The sequence below is a fragment of the Tauraco erythrolophus genome, chromosome 8 (assembly GCF_009769465.1).
Source record: "Tauraco erythrolophus isolate bTauEry1 chromosome 8, bTauEry1.pri, whole genome shotgun sequence".
NCBI classification, from domain to species: Eukaryota; Metazoa; Chordata; class Aves; order Musophagiformes; family Musophagidae; genus Tauraco; species Tauraco erythrolophus.
In genome coordinates this window covers 26,819,862-26,841,995 of record NC_141472.1, presented here as the reverse complement: position 1 = coordinate 26,841,995, position 22,134 = coordinate 26,819,862, and the positions used below count along the sequence as shown (strand labels likewise).

The window sequence follows — 22,134 nt, the reverse complement described above, 5'->3', positions numbered from 1 at the left end:
CCGCTCCGAGGGCGCTGGGCCGCTCGAAGGCCGAGGCCGGTGACCGGAGCGAAGGCCGCGGAACTCCTACTAGACCGAGCGCTGCCGCCCTCCTTCCTCTTCCGGCACGGGGCGGGGTGTGTGGCCCGAGGCGCGCCTGCGCAGAGCGCCCCGCCGCTCCCGCCCCCCGGGGCGCATGCGCGGTCCGTCCCCGCCCGCCTCGGGGCGGGCTGCGCATGCGCGCGGCGCCAGCGGCCGCCGGTCCCCGTCAGGCGGTGCCGCCCGCCCGGGCCGGTGCAGCGCTCGCCGCCCCCACCCCTGCCGGCGGTGACAGTAGCGCCCCCACCCCACCCCGGCCCCTCCTCCCGCAGCCATGGCGAGCGGCCGGGCCGAGGAGGCAGCGGCGGCAGCAGCAGCCGAGGAGGAGGAAGAGGAGGCGGCGGCAGCGGCGGCGGCGCGGCTGGCAGCGGCGCTGCGGCAGCGGCTGCGGGGCTGGGAGGCGGCGCTGGCGGCGGCGCAACGGCTGCTGGTGTGGGAGCGGCCGCTGCACAGCCTGGTCACTGCCGCCGCGCTCGGCGGGGCCCTCTGGTGAGCCGGGGAGGGAGTCGGCGGCGGGGGGGGCCGGCCCCGCCGAGGCCGCGCCGGGCGGGCGGGCGGGCGGCTGCGGAGCGGCCGGGCCGCTGCCGGGTGCTGCTCGTCCGGCCCTTGTGTGGCCGCTCGTGAGGCTTCGCGATCGACGGCAGTCCCCTCTGGGATGCCCGCGGTCTGCGTTTCTGCGGCGAAGCCGAGGGCGGCTGCGCCCCGTAGCGCCGCGGGATGTGCCGAGCCAGGAGCAACCCTGGTGTTTTCCTCCGACGAGCATAAACAGGCCCCTCCCTGAGGGGAGAAAGTGCCAAGAGCTCGGGCGGGTTTTGCCCCGCGATAATAAAACGCAGCTGGGCCCAACTGGAGACTCGCCCAGGCGCGTTTCTGGTTAATTGTTGCGTCTGTGCTTTATCGGTTCACTTCACCCCCTGATCGCGGTGGGTGAGCCCCGTGGCCTCCTGCAGCCGCAGGCCGCCGTCTGGCGTTTTATTTAAGCCCTTGTGCTCATTGATCTTTTCCTGGAGGGTGCTGATTTTTCGTAAAGGCGGAGCTGCTCGGTTTGGGTGCGAGCGTGTTTCCCCTGCCCTGCCTTCCCTTCTCCTCGGTGTCTCGGGCAGGGCAGGAGCACAGGGAGCCGGGAGCTGAGTGGCAGAGCCCAGCTGTGGATGGGAATGAAAAACATCCTCTTTGTTTGTATAAACAGTGAGTCAGTTTTTCTCAGCCAGCGGCTTTCCTAGCAGAAAAGGTCAAAACTGGCCGGGGAAAGAGTTAAACATCGGTTGCAGGTGAAACAGGAAGGGACAGACTCTGAAGTCAGAGAAGGGGCAAGTATAGTATGTGACCAAACAGCCTTTGAAGTCGCTCTGAGGAGGCCACTTATGTTCTGCTCCCTCATCCAGATGATTAACAGAGGCATATGTGGTAGCTGGGTATTTAAATTGTTTTGGACTCCTCTGCCAGCTGGAAAGGTCTGAATCAGAGCTTTGAAGGTAGTGAGAGGAGGAGAGGTGCCATGAGATGGCAAGGGTGGTAGAAAATGATGGCTAAGGGACTGTGCATAAAAAGGTTGAGAGGAACAAAGAGTGCCCAGAATATGGGACAGCAGAGAGAGATTTAAATATCATGGAGGGGGAGGAATTATTTACAGTCCCATGGAGGATTCAGTCAGCATCCTTCAACTGCAATCCATAAATTAGGCAGCATAGGAGGAAATGTGCAGAGCTGGTGTGTTAAGCTACAGAGTTGTTGTCCCACAAGAAGGGATAAAGACATTGTTGTTTAGGTCGTTATAGGTCCTGTAAGCCCATGGAAAGCTTGCGGCTGTTGTTCTGTGCTGCCCAGTGAGGCAGGTCTCACTTCCAAGTCCTTTACCTCTGACTGTGGCTTGGTGAGAAGCACAGCCCTGCCCTGCACTGCACGGTGACATGCTCTCCAACTCTGGTGCGTTTGAGATTAGTTATTGGCAAATACTCGCTGAAGAGGAGCAAGGTAAAATAGCAGCGTGGCTCTTTCTTTCTGGGAAGGAGTGTTCATTAAAGGGGTGAGGGGGAATGCATTTCCCTGGCAGTTGTTTCTGGAGCGACTTAAAAACAGCTCCTCTGAGCTGGAGGGAAGTGCTGATGCTTTTGCCTGGAGGAAAGAAGGAGCTCTGACAGCCACTGCTGCTACAAGTGCCACCCTGAGACCTTTGCTGTTGAATCTATATGGAGCGGAGAGATAAACTCTTTGATGGTGGGACTGCGTGTCGGTAGCATTGTGTGAACTGGCGTTTGGCTCAAGCCAATGTGTTGATGAAGGACATGAAAGGTCTTAACAATAGAGTCAAGTGAGCAACTAAGCCAGTTAAGTGCTAGGCTCTGATGAAACGGGGAGAGGTTTGTGATAAAAGAACAGACATCTAGAAGCAGGTGCAGGATGTGTTTTGGTGCTACCGGGGGTAATGCTGAACTTTGTGATGACAAATAGGACATAAGTTTTCGGCCAACAGGCTGATTCTCAACCAGTCTTCTACTACAGCAATCGGTATTTACATTGTCTAGAGCCTCCACCTTGGTAATTCGTGGGGGGACTTGTATAAGGGAGCATTAGCCTTGTTTTACAACCAAAGGAGGAGCTCAGAAGCAGGAGAGGAGAGTGTTGGGAAATGGAAAGTAGTCAGCTGTGTGGTGGTGGGCAAAGGTGCCATTTGAGAAGGTGCTGGTGGCAGGGGTGGGTGTCTGCAGAGTACAATGCTTGCTGCAGTGGCTGATGGCAGTCTGATGTTTCTGCTCGGTCGTACGCTAGGCGGTACTGTTTGCTCATCAAGAGTGGTAACTTGCTGCCTTTTTCCTGCCTAACAATTTCTCATTTGATTTCTAGGTTGTTTTCCTCCACCTCCCTGAGACCCCTCTTTCTCCTCAGCATGTCCCTTCTTGGCATCCTCTTGTTGGAGAGGTGGAAGCCCAGGTTCCTGTTTGACTTCTCAGGTATGTGATGAGTAGCAGTGTAGCTAGTGACACAATTCTGACATTACCAGCTGCTGGGCTGCGGCCATATCCATTCCTTTCCTGGCTCTGTTGCAGGTCTTGTAAACCCTGTACCTGCTGTAACTGCAGGCTTTGGTGCTGTTGCTGCCTCTTGCCTAGTTGTGTCAGAGTATTAGGATACATCTGAGCATGGGGAGAATTGCTCCCAGTGCTGAGAAGTTCTGGGAGTAGCTCGTTTTGAGAGTGACTAAGGAGGCCCAGCTAGCTTGTCAGGAAAGCTGATGACAGGGATGATGCAGTGTTTCTGCTGTGTCCTTTCTCTTTTGCAAATGTTACAGCAAAAAAATCTTTCCAGGTCTGAGTATGTATGGCCAGCTGAGCTCAGGGAGGGAAGCAGGGGGGTTTTGAAATGTATTGGTTTGAGTTACGGGCAACATGAGCTTGTGCCCTGAGAGAGGCAGAGCAGATGAGAGCCACTTCCCCTTGGAGCAGGTAGCAAAGCAGATGATGAGGTCTGACAGCAGGGACAGTTAGTGTATTGTACCTGTACTGAACAACATCTGGTCTCCAGCTAGTTGCTGAGTCTGATCACTTGGCTTATCTTTCCCATTTAGTAAAGGGTCTTTGCCAACATTAGACACCAAAGCAACAAGGGGAATAGCCTCATAATGATGATAGGCCTGGATTGGCTACTGTCTGCTTTGAGTGGCTCCTTCATTGGAGTTTTATTAAATGACTGGGCACAGACTTGCCTACCGCCTCTAGTGCTGCTGTTCAAAGCAGTTCGGGGCCCTCCATCCCTGCCCTCCTACTCTCGGGACGGTTTCTGAATGAAAGCCCCTCTATATGTGTGTTTGTAAGGTGCCCTTTATTTGACCTAGAAGGGTAGTGACTTAAAGGGTGCTTTCACAGAAGTCCTGATAAGATTAGATATGTTTCAGCTGTAGTCTCCAAACTGTTTGCTTTGTGTGGTTCAGGTAACTAGTCAGCCAAACTGGACTGGCCAATTTAATTTCCTGGTTATTCACATTGTTTTTTTAAGGGAATAATTTAAAGCCAAGCCAAAGCATCTCACTTGAAACATGTCCAGAAATGCAGAAGCCTAGTGTCCAATAAAGAATGGTGTCATTGACGCAGGCAGGGGTAGAATCGCTCTGGCAAGTACCAGGCCTGTAAAAGTTGTGTTATCACAGAAGAAATAGGAAATCCATAGTGAAATCAATTTATATGATGTAGAGCAGTGGGAAATAAAACAAAACCCAAAACAACACGCCAGAAGTTAGGCTAATCCTGCGTCGTCAGCTCTGCAAGAAGTCGGTGCATGTCCCATTGAGCCGCTCCTCAGTGGTGTTCTTCCCCATGTTTCACTCCTTGCTGCTCTTCTGCTGCTGACAGCAAAGAACAGGGACACCTTTCTGATCTGCCTGGTTAGGTCACAGCTCTGATTTCAACGTGGTCCGCTGGACCGTGTTTCCTCAGCCTCCGCAAGGAAGGAGCGGTGCTCTGCGTTCCTTAGGGGCCTCCTGTTGAATTGGCACTGCTGAATACTTAGAGGTTCTTGTGTGGCCCTCGCTTCCCGCTGAAGCAGAGCTGCAGCTCTGTGGCTTTCCTCCTCAGTGCTTCCTGTAAGCCCTTCCTGGAGATTTTGGAAGTAGGTCAGTACCACACCTTCAAGAGTCGGCGCGTATATACGCAAACCTCAGCTTGTGGCAGTTCAGTACGTCTTGCGTGACTGCTTATAACATCACTTCTGAAGGAATGCTAAAACCTCAGTGTCTGTTTTGCAGTTACTCACACGCTGCAATCAGGGACACGCTAACAGCAGCGAGATGCACAACCTTTTTAGGTCCTGACAGAAGAGACTGCGTATTTTCAGCTCACATGCAGGGTATTTTCTCCATGTGTAACCACCTCTCTGTGGGGTTCCACTTAAATATTGCTTAAGGACTTAGGAAGCACCTCTACTTTCTCCTGAAATGAGTATCCAGGAGGGGTGTTTTCTGTACCGTTGTTTTGCAGCTGTGTTTTGGTCAGTGTAGGAGAGCGTAGCATGGAAGAGCTTTAGCAAAGCCTTCATTGCAGTTGAATGCTGGTACTGCTTAACAAGGGCCCCTGCTTTCTAGCTAGAGTTTACACACAGATGAAGAATGCCTCTTGGGGAAGCGTTGAAAACCTGTAAGAGCCAAGGAATCCATCAGCGATAATTTGTCAGAACCAGTGTGTAACCTAAACTCTTGTTCAGCTGACTGGTCTCCCAGAAGAGTCTGGTGTGTGTCAAGTGGTTTGTGTTAATCAACAATCCAGTGTGAAATGCTGAGAGCAAGGTTTCAGCCGGTTATTGATGATCTGAGGCCAGCTGTGAGTGTCCTGCTTGCTGGCTTAGTTGTACCAGTGCTAGACAGTATCACAGCACAGGTGGGAGTTCAGCCTTACCTGAGTGAATGTGTCCTGTCAGAAATGCTCTACATTTTTTGTGGTTGGGCTGTTCCTCCAATGGAGGCAAGACGCTGGTGCTTTGGGATGGCCAGCGCACAGATTACTCTACTACAGGAAGCAAGATACTGTTGATTTTAAAGACAGCTTGTGTTTTGCCAGATAACTGAAATCACGTGAACACTCTGCAGCCTGCTGAAATGTTCTGCAGCTCCCCAAAGTGTCTCTGAAACCTTCAGAAGCAGCTGAGGAGAATTGTTTCACTCCCTCAGCTGGCATATTGTGGATGGCTTGGATTACTGCAGCCAGTTGGGGAGGAGTGGGGTTCCAGTGCCATCCCACTTACTGTGTTGCTGGCACATCTGTCCAGCAGAGTACAGCAAGTATCCCAGCATCTAGTTTGGTAGCTGGTACAACCAGCATAGCCAGCAGTCACGGACGGTCCAGTGCTGAATAGAAGTTATTTGGTGATTTAATGCAGGTAATAGATGAGGCTTTGAGATATAGCTGGATTTCCATGTGCTGCGATTAAGCAGCTTTAGATTCCTGATCACAATAACAAAACACAGCAACAGCAGTCATGCGAGAGAAGCATCCGCCCCGCCGGGATGGAGCTGCGTCCATAATATTCCTTTCTCGCCCCAGGCTCCCTTTGTGAGCAGCAACTGTGCCCAGCAGTCCTGGGCAGAGGAGCGATGGGCAGCCCAGTCTGAGAGTGGTTGACTCCTCTTGTCAGGCCCGATTACTGGAAATCTGGGTCACGCTCTCAAAGAATCGCCTCCTCCCGGGGCAAATGGCCTCCCACTCCACTGCGCCGTGCGAGCTGGCTGGTGCAGTGCCTGCAGCGGTAGGAGGAGTCTGACATACTTGGCCCAGAGTCCTGTGTCGTCCTGCGTCTTGGGAGAACGGTGGGAAGGCTGCTACAAGCAGTCGCTTTCTTCCACGGCTTGAACTGGAGTCTGGAATCTCACGGGGTGTTGGCAGTGATGGATGTTCACTTCCTGCGCGTATTTCCCTGGGGGAGTCACTTCCGCTCTTGGTCTTTGGATCTGGCTGATGGCTTCAGGGAGGATTCAACCCCTTTCTTGTTCATGTTGCATTTTTCAGCTCATTTCTAACAATTAGCCTGGGCTTTGAACATAAACTCTCTTCCTTTACTTTAGTCCTGTTTATGTGGTGACATGCAGTGTGGGGGATAGGATCTCACTGATTTTTAGAACCTCTTGGACCAAGTTTGCTGTTGACCAGACAGCTTCTAAGATATATCTGGCCCTACCAGCTTTAGGACTGGTAGAGGAGGGTAGACCTCAAGGGGCCTTCACAGTGTGATCAGAGCCTTGTTAAACAGAGTAGACTTAGAAAGACTGTATTGCTGGAAGAGCTTTGGTTGAGCCCTGAATGTCCTCAAGACACTGGTCACCTAGTCAGAACACCCAAATCCTAAGGCAGCCAGCCTCATGAGTTCCAGCTGTCAGAAATACTTGTCATTTTTTTCCTGTATGTATCTAAAGGCAGAGCTTAATCATATGGGACCTCTGCCATTGAAACACCACTGCTTCCTTCAGTACTGCATGGAGTAAGCCCCTGTTTGATCATCACTGGATTGGGTGCAGAGAGGAATGGGAGAAGCTTTCCCTTGCTCTTAGCCAGACTGCCAGACCTTAGGAGCGTAGCTATATCTGTGCCTGGCACAAAGGGCTGTCAGGGGACTTAAGAGAGCCCTAAAATTAGATAATTATGTACAAGGCTGCTATTTGTTACTTAATTCCATGGAAAAGGATAGAGACAGCAGGGAGATCTTTGGCATTGATACACAGCATGCTGCCAGAGACTGTGGTCTGGGCCTGTCAGTGGGAAATGCAGCTCAGACCTGCTCGTGCCATGTTGAGCTCCGAGGTGGGAGCTGAAGCTTTGCCCAGCTCAGGAACCGTACTGGCAGCCCTCTGTGAATGACAAGGGCTAGGCAGCTGCCCTGATGCCTGGGACGCCAGAGTAAGCTGTGCAATCCCTGCAGCAGAGCACCCGACTGCTAGCAGCAGGGCGCACCTCGGATACGAGTGTCATGCCACGTGTTTGTCAACACAGGTTGCAAGGTGTGCTGGGGCACCCTGAGACCAGTGCTGTGGCTGCTCAGAGTCTCCAGGCATGCTTCACTGAAGCCTGCACAGCTTAAACTCCAAGCCAGTGATTCGTGCTTGCGTGAGAACACGAAGAAGGTCCCCAGGGTGCATCCCTAGCTAAGGATGATACATCTCCAGCTCTGCTCGGTTCAAGTGGTAAAAATGTCAGGTAGTATTTTTCACTCGGCTGACTAATCTACTGTGTTCTCTCTCCAGCACAGCCATCGGAGGAGCCGGGAGGGGAGAGGTAAGCTCACTGATGTGTTCCTTGGTGAGAGGGGAGAGTGGGCAAGCCTTAATTTAGTGTGGTGACCTCACCTGCCCTTTTTACTGTTGTCGATAGACTGCATGGCTTCTGCTGTGAAACGGTAGTGGTTTCTCCTGCACTGGGAGCTGCTTATCAGCTCAGGAGCCACAGTTTGAGACTCTGGGGAAAGCTAATGTTCTTTCAGTAGCAATAAAGCTCAAGTGCTTCTGTTAGGAACTCTCAAGTTTCTTCCCTGGGTCTATCCTGGACTATTTTAAGAATCATCCAGAGAGAAGGAAATCCCTGAGACTGGCTTTTGCAGGCTGTACGTGCTGTCTGTGGTGGCATAGCTTGCATCCAGTGCTTGGCCGTGGTGGTAGGTCTGAACACCACGCTCTGGCTGCCTCGGACTTGGTGCCGGCGTAGGCCACGTAACTAGTTCCACTTCCAGCACTTCTGTCTCCGTGGCTTTGAGTAAACCACTTTGCACCCTGGGCCTGTGGCATGGTGTCTGCTGCTGCTGCTTGACTCAAATGTCTCTTGGCTCTCTTCCCGATTAAAGGAAAAAGTATCTCCAAATCAAGTGTCTTCCATAGTTCAGTTGAGGATACAGTCAGTATTGTCAAGCCTTTTGTAGGTATTTACAGTGCAGCTGTTCCCCCTGCCTCCCGCCCCCCCTACCCCCCAACAAAACAGACCATGTTCAAAGATTGTCTTCTTGCTCTTGTCTGTCTCTAGTGAGGGGGTGACTTCAGGAGCACAACCTCACCTGCTCAGTGTCCCTGAGCTGTGCCACTGTCTGGCAGAGAGCTGGGTCACCTTCAGGCTCTACCTGCAGGAATTGCTACAGTACAAGAGGCAAAATCCTGCCAAGGTAAGCTGGAGATACCTACTCTTCTGTGCAGGGGCTTTTCTTTCCATTTCTGCTGGCCTAGGAGATGGAATAATGTCAAATTAATATTTTTACCATCGCTGTCCCTGTTTAACATTTGCTGTTCATTTCTTTTGGACTCTGTGCCATGGGAAGCTTAAATAATGAGTAATTGGCTTCCGGTATTTGTAAACTGGAGCTGAACTTAACCCCTTCTGTGAATGGCTAGCTGTACTTAGTTCTATTTCTTAGCGTGCAAAGGAAACTCTTAGATTGGGAGTTGGGATTAAAAAGGGGAGCTACAGTCTCTGCCCCTTTCATAGGTTTCATTCAACCCTTTAAGCTGGTCCTACCTATTTTGCTAGCCAGCATTGTAGCTAGCCAAGTCCAAATGCAATGGGTGTTTCTGAGGGCATGGAAACTTAACCATGTTCTGATGGCTGTGACATGAGTTGTTTGGAAAGAGTTTATAGACAGGAGTTGCCTTAGCATCACAAAAAATAGGACAGACCAGCCAGTGGGATTATATTGAGCTTGCTGGGGTCCAGTGTGCCAAAGGGTGTGGGTTTCTGTCACTGCTGATTACTCCTCTTCTTTAAAATGCTCTCCCAACTACAGGGAGTAGGAGTCAGATATCAACTACATCCAGCGATGAAGAGTTTAGTCCATAACAGAAAGAGTCTCTGGCTTGTTAGGGTGTTTGTTCTCACTTCACCCCCTCCGCAGGAGAGTGCAGGACAAGGCATCAGGGCTGCACCATTATGTTTCCATTTTTTTCCAGAGGAGGAAGGTCCGTCCTGGTCTGGTGGGAGTGTGGGTTCTGCTGATGCTTCTGCCAGCTGGTTTATTGCAGAGCAGTGACACAGCATCTTGTGACTCTAACAGCTTCCTGTCTCTGTCGGGACAGTATGGGATTCTCTTAAAGTGCTGAGCTCTGCAGGAGAGGTGTACTCTAAAGTGGCAATTTGCAATATCCCATCCTAGCCTCAGGGAGCATCATTTACTTCATAAAGAACTGTCCAATAAAGTGTTGATTCATTTCATTGAGATCTTGGGTTGCCTTGGTTTTCCTGCGCTTGACCCTCTAATGCTTTACAGCTTAACCCAACCAAGCTGAGTTGTGATTGTCAGCACCTGAATGTACTGAGTGCAGAGCGGGTGTACTGACTGTGTCAGGAGCATCCCTCCTTTTGCTCTAACTGGGTTTCTTGCACGGGTTGCATAGATGTATCTCTGCCTCTTGTCACTTCTGTTTGTTCCTCTCTCTTCCTTCAGTTCTGCATGAGTGTCTGTTCAGGCTGCCTGATTCTGGCTGTAGTTGGACACTATGTTCCAGGCATAATGATCTCCTACATCATTTGTGAGTATAAGCAGCTCTCTTGTCTGACTGAAGCTAAAACATGACCTAACTGTGCCGTTCATACGCTGGTAGAAGCATGTTTGTGGTTTTCTTGAGGGGATCTGTGCTAGACTATTAATCGATACAGACAAGGAGCTCTGGGAAGTCTCTTGCTTTAAGTTCGTGCATGCAGTACAACTCCAAGGTCAGGAGAGGGAGCCGTGGCTAAAACATTGCTTTCCCCTTCTACCCACGGCTGGGGCTGTGCTGGCGAGGCCCCAAGGGAGCAGAAAGCCACAGTCTCTCAGTTCCTGGAGTGGGCAAATCTATATCGAGAGAGCTGTTAAAGAAGCTGCATGTTTAGCAAATAAGACCTTTTTCCCTGCATCGTGAGTCCTTGCTAATTCTGAAGACTGTCGGTGGTCTGCTGCTAGTGCATCTACACATGAGCTCTATGCTGCTACCCTTATAAAAGTTTTCGTGATTTTTAGTTTTAATAACCTCATTTCACAGCCTCTATTGCATGTTGGGGCTGGGACGCAGTGGCTGAAATGGAGGGCTTAGGCTTCATCTTAACGTAAGTCTGTATCTTAACGGAGATCTGTTAGGAAAACCTGGCTAATCAAGCAGCTTTCGAATGAGTAAGAATCGCCACGGACGGGGATTTTAGGCAGTCAGATGAGAAAGCAAATGCCGTTCAGCTGCGCTTCCCTTCACGCAGAGTTTCTTGCCAGTACCCCGTAAAGGGCTGGGTTGTGCAAGGTCTGTCTCTCATGCTCCCCCATCCTGTGTCCACAGTGCTCAGCATTCTCCTCTGGCCTCTGGTGGTCTACCACGAGCTGATCCAGAGGATGTACACACGTTTGGAGCCTGTCCTGATGAAACTGGACTACAGTATGAAGGCTGAGACGCTGCACCACAAGCATGAGAAGAAAAGTAAGGACCTACCTTTGCTCTGACTTTTTCTGGCACTGTACTCCCAGGGTGGAGCCGTAGCGAAGGGACAGTGGGAGAGCAGGTCTGCCAACAATATGTGGTGAAAGGGTGCAGCGGAGCAGGGGAAAACAGATTGAAGCTTGAGGGTTATGGGGAGAGCAACTGGGCAGGTAATCTGGGAATAACAAATGAGAGCAACAGATTACAATTGTGTCTGGGAACCCTGGGCTTCTGGGAAACCTGTGCAGTTTCACAGGATAGTAGAAGCAGTGGGAAAGTGGTGTATAAAGGCGTAAAATTCCTTCAGTCTCATGTAAAGCCTTTCTTCTCTTTCTCATAGAGCGACAAGGGAAGAGTGAGCCTGCAGCAGGTGATGAGCCAACAGCAGAGACGGAGAGCGAGAGTGAGGCAGAGCTGTCGGGCTTCTCCCCAGTGGTAAGAGCACAAAGAGCTGTGCAGGAACTAGTCTCTTCTCTCTGGTCTGTAGCAGGTTGAGAGCCAAGGGGTGGTCTGAATACAGCTGCATTGATAACGAACAGCAGAGCAACAAGTCACTTCTTTGCAGAATCCCAAGGGGAGAAGGGTACTAGTTTGATGAAGGCTATTGTCTCCAATCTGGGTGTTGAGAATTCAGTGCCACAGGGCTGCTGGTGCAGCAGCAGGACAGGGCGAGCCGTGCTCCAGCCTCCTGCTGACCCGCAGAATTGCTTTTATGTTTATGCTTCATGATCAGAGAGAGTGTCTCTTAAAGAAATCAGCTGTCCTGGTGTAGTGTGCAGAGGCTCCTCACCACGGGAAAAGGGAAATGAGCAGCACTGGTGTCTCTTACACAGTTCCCTGCTCTCAGTCAGACTGGGTGTGACCTTTCTATGTGTGCACTACAGAAATGGACCAGGTGTCTTCCTTTGCAGGAGCTCTGGGCATGGGCATGTAGCTGGGCTGTGTGATGGGAAGCTTCAGCTTCCAAAGGAATGCAGATACTTGAAAGACTGCTACTTGTAGAGGGCTTCATTGGGCCCAGTGTGAATGCAAAAGGGAAGGGGTGTTTTGCTCCTTGGTGATCCCAGGAGACAAAGAAGGATCAAAGCCTTCTGAAACTGCTACAGGCCGATCACGTCTTGTGCTGGCTCTTTTGCGTTCTTCACTGAGGGCAGGCAAAGCTTCAGGCAGTGAATTATTGCAGGGAAGCCAGTGAGCTGAGACTGTCCTTCCTTGGCAGTGCAGTGAGCATGTTGCCCAGCCTCCCCCTGCTTTCATGCTGTCCCTGTGCAGAGTCTCTCCAGCAGAGAACTTCTGCCAGGAAGCTCTGGTTTGTGTGCAGGTGCCTGTAAGCAGCACTGGTAGTCAGACACCCAGGAATTTGTCCCTCTGCCTTCATCCCATGCAGGTGGATGTGAAAAAGACTGCCCTGGCACTGTCAATCACAGATTCTGAGCTCTCTGATGAGGAGGCTTCCATCCTGGAGAGTGGAGGCTTTTCTGTCTCAAGGGCTACCACCCCACAGCTGACGGATGTTTCTGAAGGTATGTGATGGGACACTTCGCTGCCTTCCTGACCCTGAGTGTTTTGTCCCAGAACAGCTATCTCTCTAAATACAGGGAAAGAACCTACCTATTTGCAGGGCAAAGAGTGTTAAAAGGGGGAAGCAGTAATAGCAGTGCAGCGTGCCCTGACTTCTTGGCTAATCATGAGCTGGTCCTGAGTGGACATCTGCCTCTGATTACTGCCTCACAAAACAATGTTCTCTTGTCTCTCCAACAAGGGAGCAAGGCCATTCACAAAGTCCCGCAGAAATAATTGCATGGCATAGTCACATGCCCATATAGGATGCTGGGTGAAACAGGTTGGACACCTCAACCTGTCAGACTTACAAGCTCAGAGAAAGACTGGTTAGTGGTGAGGAACGTGAAGGTAACTCCTCAGATGTGGTCACTGGAGCGTCTGGATAGGAACAGGCAGGTGACGTGCTGTAAGCACAATTATCCTGACCCTGTGGGTGTTAGTGGAGGGCTCTAGATGCCGAGAGTGTGAGCTGGAGAAGGAAGACTTCTCTGAGCACAGAGCAGGTAGAACAGGATGAGAAAAGAGACTCTCCACATGACTTGTGCCACTGGGAGAAGGCAATAACTGCAGACCCCTTCCTGCTGTGCTCCCATTGCTGGGAGGATGCCCAAGAGTGAGCCCTGGTTTGTCAGCTGAGGAGAGGTGGATAGGAGATGTCAGTCCCCTGGGTCAAGGTGAGGGGACCTGGGCCTTAATGCTGGTGCCTTTCAGACCTGGATCAGCAGAGCCTGCACAGCGAGCCAGAGGAGTCATTTTCCAAGGACCTGGCAGAGTTTCCCTCCGTGGAAGAATATCATTCCAGAGATCTGGGACCACAGAGCGATGAAGATGCATTTGGTGTGCCTCTGGGTCCTGAGCTTGCCCACGCTGCCCATGAGCTGGACTCAGCAGAGAAAGAGGCCGCGGACTCTGACCTCTCTATCCTTCGCCTGGCGTCTCCTCTGCATTTTGTAAATACGCACTTCAATGGGAGCGGGCAAGCGGCAGGAGGCAACACAGAGCCAAAGACTGTCCCTGCCCCGGGCCTGGGCATCTGCATTGACACGCTGAGCGAGGAGATAGTCACCACTGCCATTACCACGGCGGTGCAGAACACCCTCTCTGCCCTGCTGCGGTCCTCGGAGGCCAGCGAGGGGCCCTCCCTCTCCGAGTTCCTGCCCACTGAGCCCCTGCCCACCGAGCCCGAAGAGAAACTGAGCTTCCAAGCACAGCTGTCAGAGACCGAAGTGGTGGAGACAGAGACAGCAGCTTCACCAGAGGATGAGGAGGAAGCAGATGACTTTGAGCTACTGGATCAGGGGGAGCTGGAGCAAATGGATGTGGAGCTGGGGCTCGGAGAGGAGCAGGAGGCACAAGAGTCTCCTGCTGCTCTGGCTGCTCCCTCTCCCACACTTGCTGAGCTGCCAAAGCAAGGAGATGAGGAGGAGGAGGCAGTGATGACAGCAGCATCTATGTCTTAGGTCTTCTTCATGCGCCCCCTTTTCCTCCATCATCACTGGAAAGAAGGAAGAACTCACATGGTGAACGTGCAGTGGGTTTTTAGATGTTTGTGTTGACTGGGATGGAAACGCGTCAGTGTTAATGTGCTGTGTCTGGAATAACAAATCCTTTCCATCCTTCTGGAGCCCGGCCTTTGCTGGCTGAGCGGGAGACACCCCTGCCTTGTGGCTGGGGAGGAGCCGGCTCCTAGAAGCCTTACACCACAATCGAAACACCAACCCCAGCAAACGCTTCCTAGTAATGGTGCAGTATTTTGGTCTGTCTTCTGTTTGTCTTTCGTTTTGCACGCAGAGTACCGAGCTAGCTGTAGCTGCTGCTAATACCCACGTCCCCAGTAGCACATATGCAATCTTATTTTATTGGATTTTTAAATGGCTAAAAGTGTAAATAATTTTAACCTTCTTTGGTTTCATTTGGGGGGAAGGATGGGGTGCACAGTCAAACGTGGCTCTCGGGATAGGGGAGGGAAAGGGGTTTTCGGAGGGGAGGGTAGCAGTAAGGGGATGAAAGCAGACGGGCGCTGTGCGGCAGAGAGACCCCTTCTGTGAACCATTGCCATCTTTCACGTCACTGTTGGAACAGGGTGTTGGGTGATTCCTGTTTTTTCTCTGTCAGATTTGAGTTCTGCTACTGGGTGGCTGTGGAGGTTTTTGCAATCAATGAAATTCGCTCCTGGCCCTGCTCAGTACTCCAGTCTCTTCCTGCTGTGGCCTCTCCCGGGCATCTCTCGCCGTCTGCACCACTGACCTTGCTGGCACCCCTGATGTGCTTGGTCTGGCGTCCTAGTGTAGAACCTGAAGACTTGGAAGCGGCTTCTTGAAGAGAGCCAGGAGCTCTGTTACGCAGCCCAGGATTGGTGTTCTGTGTCTCTTTTGGGGCTGAGGAGGGGGAGTTCGGCTGGGGCAGAGAACCGGATGGGAGGAAAAGGACGGAGGGAAACTCCACGAGTTTCAGTTGTCCCATTTGGGTGGTCTCCCCTCTTGCCAGGGTCCCGGCGGGCAGGGGCAGGATGGCTCCGCTACTCTTCGATGCCTGGCGCTGGCCCTCCTGGGCTCCTCTTTGCGCGAGGCCTTCCCGCTCGCCGCGGTGGGTCTCTGGAGCCGGCCGGCAGGACGTGCCTCCTGCGGGGCTTTCCCCCGCGCTGCCGGCGGCTGCTCCCGGCGGCGGGGGAGCCGAGCAGCCCGGCCCCGGCCCCGGGGCTGCGAGAGGCCCGTCCGGGGGCGGGGCCGGGACCGGGGCGGGCCCCGCGTGACGCCGTGCCGGAAGCGGGTGCGGCGCGAGCCGCCGCCGGTGCCGGTCCGCCATGGAGTTCCCGGACCTGGGCGCCCACTGCTCCTGGCCCGCCTGCCAGCGCCTGGGTGAGGGCCGACGGGGGCTCCGGAGGGGCGAGGGGTGCCGGGCGGCCGGGCCCTGCTCTCGCCCGGGCCCGACAGCCGCAGGCCCGGGCCTAGGCGGCGCGGAACGGCCAGCGCGGCCTCCGCGGAGGAGAGAGGCGGGGGCCGGGTCAGGCTCCCGGCGCCCGCTCGGTGCGGCGCGGGGCGAAGGGCGGCGGGTCGTGCCGCCCGGCCTGCCCGTGGCGGCGGGGCGGCCGCGGTCTCTGGCCCTGGCCTCTGCCCGGGGGCGACCCGCCAGGGCGGAGCTGGCTGCCGGCGCCGGTAGCCCGGGACTGCCGCCGGCTCGATCTGCCCGGGTGCACGGCTCTTCCCGGCGGGGCAGCGGGCCGTGGTGGGGGGTAGCGAGGCAGGGACCGCAGGCTGGGGAGGCCGGGCACGGCGGTGCCAAGGGGCCTCTGGGCGCCCGTCCTTCCCCTCGGGCAGCTGTTATCCCGGGTGGCTGAGCCCTGCGGAGGGGGTGGCAGCATCGGTCGCCTCTGGCTTGCGGCCGGCAGCCTCTAGGGAGCTCGGTGTGGTTGGAGGGTGCTGTCCCTGTGCCTGGGGAGGGCATGTTTTGAGGAGGAGCCCAGAGTGTTTCTGAAGATGCAGCTGTGGGCCTGCAGCCCCTTTGTTTCCATGCTGGGAGCTGGGGGAAGAGGAGAGCGGCCGTGCTTTGGTGGCGGGTCAGAGCCGTGGCTTCGGGAAGTCAGAGAGGTCCCCGGGCCACAGGCAGGCGGTGCTGATCTCCCAATTGCTCTCTGCCCGCGCCTCTTCCCGCTCCCAGACTTCCTCCCCCTGAAGTGCGATGCCTGCGAGCAGATCTTCTGCACCGACCATGTTGCTTATGCCCAGCACGACTGCACCTCTGCCTACAAGAAGGTAAGCGTGGAGAGGAGGTCTAATCCAGCCTCGTGCACGGAGCTGCTGAGCATTCCCAGCCAGCAATCAGAATAATTTGTGACTTCTTTGGTAGCTTGGGCAGTCCCCCTTGGGGTATGCTGGAGGTGTCCTTGAAAGCCAGGATCTGTATCTTAGTGCCTCAGGTTTCCAGCCCACCCGGTGCCACTGGGTGAAACGGTTTGGGCATCTCCCAGCCCTGCTGTCTTCCCTTCCCAGAGTGCATGTCTGTACCTGTCACAGGTGCTGGGTCAGAAACAGCAAGCTCTTTGGAGGGTGGTGAGCAGGATCTCAAGCTGCAGATGACTCTGTGGATACCACAGCAGACAGATCCTGAAAGGGACCGAGGTGGCCGCAGGGCACTTGAGCTTGCCCAGCTGTGTGCTCCCAGCCCCCTTTTCTTGTCTCTACAGGATGTGCAGGTCCCCGTGTGCCCCCTCTGCAACACCCCGGTGCCCGTGAGGCGGGGGGAGATGCCCGATGTCGTGGTGGGTGAGCACATTGACCGTGACTGCAAGTCCGACCCCGCACAGCGCAAGCGCAAGGTAGGAACCCAGCGGTCTCCATCTTGCTGCTGAGCTCCACTGGGTCCCTGCCGCAGCCTGGGCGTTGGATGCAAACTACCCACGATTCGGCTTTGCTCAGTGCCCCCTCAGTTTGCACAGGCCGAGGGCAGGAAGGGTTGGTGAGCTGGAGATGTTGGCATCTGCAGGGCTTTGTGGTGCGAGTCTGGGGCTGAGATAGCAATGAGGTGGGGCTGCGCAGCCCTGTGGGACATGAGGAAAGGCAGGACGAGGATGGGAAACTACATGCTGCCATTAGGAAAATGCAATCAGCAATTAGCTACCCCTTCTTGCCAGAAGAGGAAATTGCTACAGGGAGCTGGCCCTGCAGGAGCCCAGCCCAGCAGCAGCTGGAGGACTGTGGGCTGTCACTACTGCCGTGGTGGGAAGAGTCCCTGGGCGAGGCAGTCTCTCTGCTGTGCATTCTGTGATCATGGGGACCCTTTTTTATGAAGGCCAAAGCACCAGTGAATTACTAATGAATTATCTAAAGAAAACTAGTATTTGGAGGCAAACTCCAGAGCACTGGCTCTGGAGGGGAAAGCTGGTCAGTGCCCAGGGCCTGGCATGGAGGGAAAGGACAACCCCAGCCTTGCCGCATGTTATCCTTTTCACTTCTGCCGTGTCGTCCTTCAGATCTTCACCAACAAGTGTTTGAAACCTGGCTGCAAGCAGAAGGAGATGATGAAAGTGATCTGTGACCAGTGCCACAAGAACTACTGCCTCAAGCACCGGCACCCCCTGGACCATGATTGCAGCGGGACAGGGCGTCCCCTTTCCAAAGCAGGGTGAGGGTCTGGGGACAGATGGGCTGGCAGGGATGGGGCTGTGCTTTCCAGATGGGTGACAGGAAAGAAGCTGAGCTCTTCCCAGCCCATTGTCTGTGACTGCTGCATTCTCACACTCCCTACCCTATGTGCTGGGGTGTTTTCCAGCAGCGTTAAGGTTTGTAGTCAGCACAGCTGTATGCAGTCTCTCCCTCCTGCAGCAAAACCTGACAGTGCTGCCGGTGCAAAACCTGCCTTCTTGCTTCTCTGCCCAGCCCTTTGTTCTGCAGCTGATGGTTTCTGCCTTTGCTGGCACAGTGTTTTGAGGAGAGAAATGGCACTTGAACTCTGGGGCGTAGCTGAGCCACAATATGGGTACTCTTGGGAGGAGGAGGAGCGGGGAGTTAGGGAGGTGTCTTGCTTACCCAGCTTCGTCTCCACGGGTTTTCGGTGCCCAGGCATGGCCCGTGATGGTAGAACAATTACTCACAGTCATCCTGTCTGTCCTAGGCATGCTGCAGTTGCGAGAGCCCAGGCATTCTCCTCCAAAACAGTCACCACATCGAGCAGTGGAGCTGCCCGGCCAGCAGACAGCCCCTCTGCTCCAGCCTCTGCCAGGTATGCTGACAGTCCGACTCCTGATTCTGAGGCGGGCATGACTAGGCTCAGCTCGGCTCCCTGTGGGATGCAGGACTGACAGCTCCCTGCTACCTGTGCTTTGGCAGGGCTGTGTACTCATACCAGGGCTCCCTGCCTTGACGATAACCCAGCTCCTCTCCTGTTTGCAGAGGCAGAGCAGCTGCGTCACAGACTCGCAGCGCCTCCCCTCCAGCTGTCATGCTGCAGAACGGGCTGGTGAGTAGCCTGGCCTGGGCATTTGGGTTGGGTTTGGGTGGTTCCTGTGCCCCGGGGAGATACTGCAGCAACTGCTGCGTAACCCGCACTCTGAAGGTGACCGCAGTGCTCCCCAGCTGGGCCTTCCCTGGCAAACGGGGATCCCAGACGCTCAGTGGGGCATCAGCAGAGTTGGCTCTGGTGCCTGCAAAGGGCAACTCTTGGCTGCAGTTGGTGCTCAGCTTTCCCCAAAGGGACAAAGTGCACTGACTCTTTTCCCTGGGTGTTGTCTTTCTGTTCTGCAAGCAGAGGGAGAGACCAGAAGCCACTTCCCACTGGTATTCTTGGCACGCTCCCTGCACTGGCAGGCAGGGCTGTGCTCCCTCAGGCGGGGGGAGAGAGCGCTGCAGGTCTGTCCTGAGCCCAAGGCCTTCACCTTGTCTGTGTCTGGCCTTGGAGAGGGGAGGTGCACCACCCTTGGCCAGGCAAGACTGTGTCTGCTGCGTGTCCCTCAGGGCTGCCTCCTGCCGCCTCAGCCAAGCTGGTGACGATATGTTGTGTTTCAGAGCGAGGAAGAGGCCCTGCAGCGAGCTCTGGAGTTATCCCTGGCAGAGTCAGCATGCAGCTCAGCACATCCACCCAGGTATGGTCTGGGGACACGTGGTGTCACTCACGCCCCAAGCCTAAATGTGAGAGATGCCCAGGGCAGAGTCATGTGGCTCTGGGATGACATTCTTCTCAGCACGTGGCTCCGGATGATGCCTCTGTGTGACTGACGGGAGGAAAAAAGGAAGAGTCCAGACAATCACAGAGCTCTGTTTAGCGAACAAGCCCTCTGGGGTGCTGGGAGGAGACAGTGACTGACAGTACAGAGTAGGGCAGACTGTTGTCTGACCACTTGTCAGCTAATGAACATGGCTAGATTGTGGCAGAGGTGGAGCAGGGATGTTCGCAGAGGACATCAAGGAGCCCACGTCCTCGGGCACTTGCCTGGTGCTGCTAAAGCACCGTCTTACAGACTGTGGAGTTAACGTGGTTTTCCCTGGCCCAGGTTGCTGGCTGCCCAGCTGGATGCTTTGGTCCCTCCCCAACCCCTGGCCTGTTTAGGGTGATCCTCAGTTGGTGATCCTCAGTTGCCCCCAGCCCTTAGCTGTCCTGGAGGGCTGCAGTGACAGGAGATCCTGCCGCCCTGAAGGGCTCTGAGTGCGGGTGGGTGAGCCCAGGGGAGGCTGAGGCACACACAATGCACTGCTGTCCCCAGCAGCACGCAGGAGGAGGAGGATCTGGCACTGGCCCAGGCACTGTCAGCGAGTGAAGCCGAGTACCAGCAGTCGCAGCGGCAGGTGAGTGAGGCTGTCTGTACGCTCTGCACCATGGTGGGGTTTATCCCAGCCTGGCTGTGTCATGGTGGGCTCTTCCCTGGGTTCTGCTTCCTCTGGGCTCTTTCTAGGGTCACTCTTCTCATCAGGAGGGCAGCCCGGCCTGAGGCAGTGGCAGTGTCACTGCTGAGCACACAACCCTGGGGACTTGAGCACTGGATGTGCTCCCTCGTAGGACAGAGGAAGAACTCCATCTTCCCTTGCTCACTGTGTCCTTCTTCCTGTTTCAGGCACACGGTTCGAAGCCATCAAACTGCAGCATGTCGTAGGCAGGCGAGGCGGGGTGTGCCAGTGGACATGGGACCCCGCTTGTGACCTGAGGAGCAGCTCTGGCCTCCCACGTGGATGCTGTGGTGTTCTGGCCTGGACACTTGACAAGAGCCCCTCACTGAGGACAACTCGTCTCCCTGGGGGCTGTGAGCAAGCTGCCAAACACACCGATGCCTCAGCCCTCGTGTCTGTATAAAATCGGTGCAGCAAATTGCTGATGCTCCCAGAGAGGTGAAGACGGTGTGGGATGAGGCTGAGCATACACTGACCAAAGCAGCAGCAGCCCACGGCGTGCGCTTAGCCACAGCTGCTGCAGCCACGTCCCGTGGGGTGAGGGCAGAGCTGGCCTGGAAGGTAGTGCTGTGGGGACATCTCTGCATGCTCGGACGTACAGCCGGGATGCAGCTGCCTGCTCCAGTAGCAGGGGGCTGGATTTCATGCTTCTGGGAGGACCCTGCCAGCCCCTCAGCAAAGAGCAACTGTGTCTGAGATGGTCTCTCGCTTGGGCATGGCACTGCTGAATGTGCGGCCTCCCGGCAGCGTGAAGGCAGCCCCTTCCCCGCTCCCCGGGCCCTCGGTGCCTCCCTTCCTGTTTGCATGCACAAGAGCACGTTGGGCCTTACCTGACTTGGACCTCTCTGAGACTGAACGGAGCTGTGTTTCCTTTCTGGTTTAATTTAACAAGGGCCATTAAATGAAAAGTAACCTCAGCAGTGACTTTGTGCCAGCATCACTCGCATGGGAGGACTGCAGCTGCCTTCGTGCTGCTGCCTGCTCCTCGGCTGCCCTAAACCATCCCAGGGCCCTGTTTAATGTTGCTGGGGCTGGAGCATGTCCCTCCTTCCAGCCGTGCTGTGGGAGATCACCTCCTGGGGTGCAGCAGCACAGAACCCCTTCTTGCGAACAGCCCTGAGCATGGAGCCAGCCCTTCCTTGCTGGTGTTTGGAGGCAGGACCTGATGTCTGGGTCGGGGGGACGTGTCCTGCTGGCATCTTGCAGGGGTGTCTGCAGCCAGGGCTGCGCGGTTATGCCTGGTTCTGCCCAGGGCTGGGCTGTCCTGCTCTGAGCAGTGTACAGTGGAGGGCAGTTACCTGCTGGCAGTGCCTCTCTGGGGTGGGAGGGGGCTTCAGGCTGGGCTGAGGGAATGCTGACTCATCAAAGTGCTGCTTGGGAGAAAACAAAAGCATAGCATAAGGTGCAGAGGTGATATGGGGAAGCAGTCGCTTGGTGTCCAGCCCAGAGTGGTGCATCAGCCAGCAGGTCGAGGGAGGTGATTCTGCCCCTCTGCTCTCGTGAGGCCCCACCTGCAGTACTGCGTTCAGCTCTGGGGTCCCCAACACAAGAAGGACATGGAGCTGTTGGAGCGGGTCCAGAGGAGGGCCATGAAGATGATCTGTGGGCTGGAGCACCTCTGCTATGAGGACAGGCTGAGAGAGTTGGGGTTGTTCAGTCTGGAGAAGCAAAGGCTCCAGGGAGACCTTCTAGCAGCCTTCCAGTACCTGAAGGGGGCCTACAGGAAAGCTGGAGAGGGACTTTTGACAAAGGTGTGTAGTGACAGGACAAGGGGCTATGGCTTTAAACTGAAAGAGGGCAGATTTTGATTAGTTGTAAGGAAGACATTTTTTACAATGACGGTGGTGAAGCACTGGAACAGGTTGCCCAGAGGAGCAACAGGATGCCCCATTGCTGGAAGTGTTCAAGGCCAGGTTGGATGAGGCTTTGGGCAACCTGGTGTAGTGGAAGGTGTCCCTGCCTATGGCAGGGAGGTGGAACTAGATGATCTTTAAGGTCCCTGCCAACCCAAACCATTCTGTGATTCTATAGGGGTGCAAGGGGAGGGCACATGGGGGTGAAGCAGAGACCAGCTGTGCTGCTTCTTCCTTTGCTGTTGGAGCGCAGCCCCTGCCCACGCTCAGCCCTTTGTGTGGGCACAGGGCAGGTGCTAGCAGGCGCCTCTGCCCTTCACCCGAGTTCAACCCCGTGGCAGAGCTGCTGGTTGACCACAGGGCATGG

General features: G+C 54.9%; 2 protein-coding genes across 9 annotated transcripts; both read left to right on the top strand.

Moving 5' to 3' along the window:
* The first annotated feature begins 352 nt into the window (after positions 1–352).
* On the top strand, positions 353–14,429 carry RETREG2 (reticulophagy regulator family member 2). Its single transcript, XM_086615580.1, has 9 exons — positions 353–567; positions 2,923–3,029; positions 7,799–7,829; positions 8,568–8,703; positions 9,976–10,060; positions 10,838–10,975; positions 11,316–11,410; positions 12,363–12,498; positions 13,250–14,429. Exons 1-9 carry the CDS (start codon positions 353–355, stop codon positions 13,996–13,998), a joined length of 1,692 nt encoding a protein of 563 aa, XP_086471706.1. The 3' UTR covers positions 13,999–14,429.
* Positions 14,430–15,320: 891 nt separating this feature from the next.
* Positions 15,321–20,820, top strand: ZFAND2B (zinc finger AN1-type containing 2B). Of its 8 annotated transcripts, none has more exons than XM_086615355.1 (9): positions 15,321–15,396; positions 16,196–16,290; positions 16,722–16,853; positions 17,508–17,659; positions 18,149–18,256; positions 18,427–18,493; positions 19,039–19,115; positions 19,734–19,815; positions 20,082–20,820. In XM_086615355.1, the coding sequence occupies exons 1-9, from the start codon at positions 15,342–15,344 to the stop codon at positions 20,118–20,120; spliced, it is 807 nt and encodes a 268-aa protein (XP_086471481.1). In that variant the 5' UTR covers positions 15,321–15,341; the 3' UTR covers positions 20,121–20,820. The 8 variants fall into 8 exon arrangements, with proteins under 8 accessions (XP_086471481.1, XP_086471480.1, XP_086471478.1 ...); XM_086615352.1 differs by having other exon boundaries at positions 15,342–15,396; positions 19,737–19,815; XM_086615350.1 differs by lacking the exon at positions 15,321–15,396 and having other exon boundaries at positions 15,853–16,290; positions 19,737–19,815.
* The last annotated feature ends 1,314 nt before the right edge of the window (positions 20,821–22,134 follow it).